Source organism: Alexandromys fortis, unplaced genomic scaffold (genome assembly GCF_014885135.2).
Source record: "Alexandromys fortis isolate MF-2015 unplaced genomic scaffold, M_Fortis_MF-2015_v1.1 scaffold_161, whole genome shotgun sequence".
In the NCBI taxonomy this organism is placed as follows: domain Eukaryota; kingdom Metazoa; phylum Chordata; class Mammalia; order Rodentia; family Cricetidae; genus Alexandromys; species Alexandromys fortis.
In genome coordinates, this window is record NW_026068073.1 from 2,587,322 (window position 1) to 2,594,196 (window position 6,875).

At 50.6% G+C, this 6,875-nt stretch overlaps 1 protein-coding gene and 1 pseudogene across 1 annotated transcript; both read left to right on the forward strand.

Moving 5' to 3' along the window:
- The first annotated feature begins 657 nt into the window (after nucleotides 1-657).
- LOC126488073 (sialic acid-binding Ig-like lectin 12) lies at nucleotides 658-4,947 on the forward strand. The gene is made up of 7 exons (XM_050121271.1): nucleotides 658-1,270; nucleotides 1,466-1,735; nucleotides 1,929-1,976; nucleotides 3,165-3,422; nucleotides 3,569-3,662; nucleotides 3,814-3,892; nucleotides 4,259-4,947. Exons 1-6 carry the CDS (start codon nucleotides 841-843, stop codon nucleotides 3,872-3,874), a joined length of 1,161 nt encoding a protein of 386 aa, XP_049977228.1. The 5' UTR covers nucleotides 658-840; the 3' UTR covers nucleotides 3,875-3,892; nucleotides 4,259-4,947.
- Nucleotides 4,948-5,126: 179 nt separating this feature from the next.
- On the forward strand, nucleotides 5,127-5,700 carry LOC126488079 (histone H3.3A-like; annotated as a pseudogene).
- The last annotated feature ends 1,175 nt before the right edge of the window (nucleotides 5,701-6,875 follow it).

The following is a 6,875-nucleotide window of genomic DNA, read 5'->3' on the forward strand; positions in this document are numbered from 1 at the left end:
ATTTACTGTGGGAATATAATACTTCATATAGTCAACCAATTGAGTGATGGCTGGATGATATGAAAGGATATGCATGTATGTAATTGTGTAGATGCCTGTGTATATGTCCACGTGTGTAGCATTCATACTTGCTTTGCTTTCACATATATCTGTGGAGGCCTGCATGTGGGATTTTCTGACCTGTGCATGCGGAGGCCAGAGGTAGACTTCAGGTATCTTCCTCTTTCCCTTCCCACCATCTGCTTTTTATAGAGAGTCTCTCATTGAACCCAGAGTCCCTCACTTTGACCATAAAACTAGGGTGACAGGTGCATGCCCCCACGTCCAGCTTTGATATTTAATGTGAGTTCTGGGGGTCTCCATTCCAGGTCTCTGAGAATACAACACCAGAGCTGTACGCTTCTGTTCCAGTACTGCCCAGCATCATGTCCCCAGAGTCTTGGACTTCCTCCACTGAACACTCGAAATACTGCACACACGCCACCCCACTGTTTGTCAGCTTCCAATCCCCTCCGATATCCACAGTCTCAAAGAAAGCTCTGGGGTGTGGTCAAAGGGGATCCATTTTCACTGTGCAGAAAATATCACACAGTGGAAAGGATGAGGGAGGAAGGGTGGGAGAATAATGATGGGCATGTTGTTCTTAGGGTTCCAGAAGTAGCCTTGGGTGGTGGGTGGCCCAGGCAGTGCCTGGGTCTGAAGCTCCTCCTCCCAAGGCAGCCACTGCCCTGGCCTCACCCCCGCTTCCGGTGGGGCTTCCTCCAGGTCTTGCATCTCTTAGTTCCTCAGAGAAGAGCCCAGAGAGTCAGACTTGTGGTGGCCCTGCAGCTTCAGCTTGACATGCTGCCGCTGTTGCTGCTGCTGCTCTGGGGGATGAAGGAGGTAGAGGGTGGGGCTGATGCCATAGAGGGTTACAGCCTGGATGTGGAAAAGAACGTGGTGGTGCAAGAGGGCCTGTGTATCCATGTACCCTGTAAGTTCACCTACCGCAAGGAGAAATGGACTGACTCAGACCCAGTTCATGGATACTGGTTCCGGGATGGAGCCGATACAAGGCAGGATCCCCCAGTGGCCACAAATAACCCAAAGCGGCCAGCACTGCATTCGACCCGGGACCGATTCTTCCTGCTCGGAGAACCACTGAAGAATAGCTGTTCCCTGGAAATCAGAGAGACCAGGAAGGACGACGCCGGGTCATACTTCTTTCGCCTGGAGAGAAGAAAAGAGATGTTTAATTATAAGCTGAACATGATGACTCTGCAAGTGAAAGGTCAGGCGGGGCTTGCAGAGAAGCCACCAGGGAAAGCCATGGGCGCCACAGGGCAGGTCTGGGGTAGGACTCCGTCCTGGGAGCAGTGGGTCTGAGCATCAGGGTTCCGGGGAGAAGCAGAATCAGAACCGGGGCTTCCCGTGACGCTGAACCTCACCCCATCCTGATCCTCCATTTCTCCCCTCTCCTCACCAGACCTCACTAACACCCCCCACATCCTTATCTGGGAGACCCTGGAGGCTGGCCGTCCCAGCAATCTGACCTGCTCTGCACCTTGGGCCTGTGGGTCTCCCTCCTTCTCCTGGACTGGCACCTCTGTGTCACTCTTGAGCACCAACACCACTGGTTCCTCAGTGCTGACTGTCACCCCCCAGCCCCAGGACCATGGCACCAACCTCACTTGTCAGGTGACCCTGCCTGGAGCTGGTGTGACCACAAGAACGACCATCCGTCTCAACGTGTCATGTGAGGCTGGGCAGGGCAGCCTGCCTGTTTTTCTAAGGCAGAGTGGTCCCCAGGGTGGGGTCAGGGTCTGGATACTGGGCCCTAAAATCCTGATAAGGGGGCGTGTCGGGATGGTGGGCCCCTGCCATAACCACCTAGACAGCTGCTAAGGATGGAGGGTAGTTGATGAGTCCACTCTGTCATTCTCTCTTAGATGCTCCAAAGAATCTGACTGTGACCATCTCTCAAGGAGCTGACTCAGGTAGGAGCTTTCCTGGGTAGGAGATACGGCACCTCTTCAGCTCAGACAGGAATTATTCCTGGGTAGGAGATACAGCTCCTCTTCAGCTCAGACAGGAATTATTCCTGGGTAGGAGATACGTCAACTCTTCAGCTCAGACAGGAATTATTCTTCTGCATCCTGAGCTCACCTGGAGTTGGAGCTCCTTGTTGAGGAACCACTGGAACATCCTCTCTGAAGGCACCAGTCAGAGTCCACCTCTCGCTCCCCCAGATCTGCACATGCCCCTTGACCAGCACAGGCACAGGGTAACATGCACACAGCAGAATCACCCCATCCAGGACCTTCTCCCCATTTATGGATCTGCCTGCATGCCCCCAAAGCTGTGCTCTGGGTTCTTGTGCAGAGACACAGCTACATGGTTAGACAATGAGGACACACACTCAGTTCTCAAACGATCAGTCTCCAAACTGTAGGTGATCAGTGTCCTGTCCACATCGGATGGCCGAGCCTGGCCTTGTCCCCTGAGGTTCTGAGAGGAACAAGATGTCAATAGCAGAGATGATCTTTGGTCTCCATGACTGCAGTACCCAGCACAGACGGATCCAGTCCTGTGGGTTTCTAATATCAATGTGTAGTAAGGGCAGGGTGTTCATTCTGCCACCAGCAATGAACAGTGAATGGGTCTTGTATCTATGACCACAAGTGTGTGTCTGAGTAATAAACTAAAAGCAGGGAATATGGCTCAACTGATGAAAAAAACACTTGTTGAGCAAGCCCCAAACCCTGGCTGGGTTCCATTCCCAGGACCACATAAGCTGGGCATGGTGGTCATTCAAGGGCATTCTTGCTGCATTGTGAGTTTGGAGCTAGTCTGGGCTACTTGAGACACTGCCTTCAATTCTCTCTCTCTCTCTCTCTCTCTCTCTCTCTCTCTCTCTCTCTCTCTCTCTCCACCCCCCCACATTTGTCTGACTCTCTCATCATCAGTTCCAAATATATGCCTGGAACACAAGTTCTCTCCAAATTTGAGGCGTATGGTCAGGCAGCTCACGCTGAAATAAAACAAGCTTAGATTCTTGCTGTGGTGCTAGAAAAAGTTTGTGTTTTCCTGTCCTTTCGTCCCTATTGGTGCGTCAGTCCCCCTTTCTGGACTTTAGGGTCCCTTCTCTTAATCTCATCACACTGGCTCTGTCCCTTTCTCTACAGAATTCATAACCCCAGAGAATGGCTCATGTCTTCCTGTCTCTGAGGGCCAGTCTCTACGCCTCCTCTGTAGCACCGACAGCTATCCCCCTGCAAACCTGAGCTGGACCTTTGATAACCTGAGTCTGTACCCCTCGAAGCTGTCTAAACCTGGGCTCCTGGAGCTGTTTCCTGTACATCTTAAGCATGAAGGAATGTACACCTGCCAAGCTCAGCATGCCCTGGGCTCCCAGCAATTTTCCCTGAGCCTGTATCTACAGCGTGAGTGACCCGGGGACCAGAGGCAGGCAGCAAGAGGAGGTCAACACCAGGCCCATTCTTGCGGTCTTCCCATAAGTCCTACCAACAGAGAAAGGTCTTTGGGTGGTGGTTAGCCCGTGATGCTAGCACTGACCACATTTCTGCAGGGAAATCGGGGCTGATGGCAGAAGTGGTTCTGGTGGCTGTGGTAGAGGCTGCTGTTAAAGTCCTGCTTCTTGGGCTCTGCCTCATTGTCCTCAGGTGAGTGCTACCCTGAAGGAGGACGTCAACCACCTGGTGTCTCAGTCCTGCAGTACTAGAAATGGTCTGGGGTGTGGGGCAGTATGGGAACTGTAGGCAGTGAGGTGGCTGGCAGAGTGTCCTCTGAGAAGGCCCTTGCCTCTTCCCTCAGAGTGAGATCTCGTGGAAGAAGACAGCAAGGGCAGCAGTGCACAGGGACTATTCAGACATGACCATCAGTTAGTTCTCAGGTAAGTGGAGTAGATCTGTCTCATTTTCTTTGTGATCCTCCTTTTTAATGGCCATAGAGTAGCCTGCCTGGTTCAGCATGGGCACAGGTCAGCTGCCCAATCCCATTTCAAACCCTTGTTCCTGCCAATCACATGATTTTCCTGGTCTTATCTGTATCCGGATCCATTGGTGGGTCTCTACCGTGAGCTGTCTCCACCCTCATGCCATGATCCTGGCCTCCCTCCCTTTTCCCCCTCTCCTCCTCTCCCACCCTCTCCTCACCTTGGGTCACCCATACCCATTTCTCTACCTGAATTCTGACCATCTCTGATCCCCAAATATTCCTAGTCACAGAATTCCCTTCATCCACTATCTCCATGTTCCAGACACTGCCCTCAGAATGAGCTTCCTGATACAACCGTCACCCACTGCCTCTGCTTCCCGAGCAATGCTGAAATTTCACCATAGATGGAGCTGGGCAGACATCACAGCGCAGCAGGGGCCTTGCATGGTCCATGTGCTGCTGGACTCCTCCCCGTTTTCTCCAGTCACTGCGTCATGAGTTTCTCGCACTGCCTTCCCAGCCCCCTTTATTGAAAAGTGTATTTCTGAGTCTCCACACCTCAAAGCCCTTCCCCCACCTCTCCCTCCTCTCCCTAACCTGAGCACCCCAGCCTTTAGCTGCATATTACTCTGGGTAGGCAATGTGCTTGTCATGCAGCTCAGGCCATGTGCACAAGTGATTATTACTACATATGGACCATTTTCATGGGTGCCCGGCTTGCCTCAGGACACAGAACCACTCCCGTTTCTGTTACCAAAGATTGATGAACAGGATGAGAACAGGAATAAAAATATGCAGTGAACTGGGACTTGTCAACAGGAGATGTGAGTGTGCAGACAAGAGAGGAGCTGGTGACAGGGACAGGATGCCTGGAAAGCTCTCAGGGCGAGAGGTTGCGCCTCCTTGAGGCTGTGGAGGAAGATGCTTCAAGGAGATGGACTGGGGAAGAGTGTGCGCAATCGCTCGGAGGCAGAAGTTGGCCTACAGTGTGGTACTCACAGGAAGACTTAGATCAGAGGGAGGCAGAGGGAGGGCAGAGGGAAGATGCTAATCTATAGTGCATGGTAAGAAACAAGCGCCGAATTGTGTTCTCGGCCATTCCCGCCTGCTGCAGTTCTCTAAGGCCAGTGCCGCCTCTGGCTTGCCGAGCTCCTGCCGAAGGAGAAAAGGGGAGGGAGTAAGTAAGGAGGTGCCCATACCATGGCTGGTACAGAGCAGACTGCCAAAAAATCCACCGGTGATAAAGCACCCAGGAAACAACTGGCTACAAAAGCCGCCCGGAAGAGTGCGCCCTCTACTGGAGGGGTGAAGAAACCTCATTGCGACAGGCTTGGCACTGGCACTCTGTGAAATCAGACACTATCAGAAATACAGTGAACTTTTGATTCACACGTTCCCCTTCCAGCGTCTGGTGCGAGAATTTGCTCAGGACTTCAAAACAGATCTGCGCTTCCAGAGTGCAGCTATTGGTGCTTTGCGGGAGGCAAGTGAGGCCTATCTGGTTGGCGTTTTTGAAGATACCAACCTGTGTGCTATCCATGCCAAACGTGCAACAATTATGCCAAAAGATACCTAGCTAGCACGCCGCGTATGTGGAAAATGCTCTTAAGAGTGGTGGCGCATGCCTTTAATCCCAGCACTCGGGAGGCAGAGGCAGAGGCAGGAGGATCTCTGTGAGTTCGAGGCCAGCCTGGTCTACAAGAGCTTGTTCCAGGACAGGCTTCAAAGCAGCAGAGAAACCCTGTCTCAAAAAACAAAACAAAACAAACAAACAAACAAACAAAAAACCAAAACCAAAATAAAAACAAAACAAAACAAAAAAAGAGTGCATTATGAGGGGAAACATTACATTTTCAATTTTTTTCCTCTACTTCCTGTTATCAGTAGTTCTGAATGTTTGGTTTTTTTTTCCATGGCATCAGAAGGTACCTAAATATATGTTTGCGAGTGGAAAAATAGGGAACAGAAATCAGGTACTGGTGGTTTGTTCATTTTCATTGTGTGTGACTTTTTACTATAAACGCACTATGCAAAGCATTAATGCAAGCAGAAAGTTTGCATGAACACATTTCAACAGTTCATCTTCATAGCAGTTATAAATAAAACGGTCACAATTTTCTGGACAATGCCAGCATTTGGATTCTTAAAAAATAAGTAAATTTCTTATTGATGGAAAAAAAGAAACAAGAGCCTTTGAGAGAGGCAGAGTCTTGACTGGGGTTCATGCTAACAGACTCCCAAGGGTGGTCTGCTCAGAACATGCCCCAGTAGGGTCTGGACAGCTGGAAGAATGTGCCTGTCTCTGTCACCAAATGCCCGAGGAAAACAGTTCACAAGGAGAAAGGTTACTTTTGGCTCCTGATTTCATAGGTTTCAGGGTCCTGTGACCACAGTGGAAGGAACACGGGGTGGAGGCCTGTTCACCCCATGAAAGCTCGGAGAGGCAGAAGAGACAGAGGTATCAGCCAGGGTCCCACGAACCATTTCAGGTGCACATGTCCAGTGACCTCTGCTCCACCAAATCCCTCCCCCTACATTCCATCACACCCATGTCATTCTTAAACCTCTGGGAACATTAGATCAAAGCTGAAATGAAGGGGAGGGGCCTCCTGGAGGAGGTGCAGTGACACTTAAGGAAATGCTCAGCATCCTTATCATCAGAGAAATGCAAATCAAAACAACTCTGAGATTCCATCTTACACCTGTAAGAATGGCCAAGATCAAAACCACTGATGACAACTTATGCTGGAGAAGATGTGGGATAAAGGGAACACTTCTGCATTGCTGGTAGGAATATAAGCTGGTACAGCCCCTTTGGATATCTCTATGGTGATTTCTAAGAAAATTAGGAAACATCCTACTTCAAGACCCAGCAATACCCATTTTAGGTATATACCCGAAGGATGCGCAGTCCTTCCACAGGACATGTGCTCAACTAT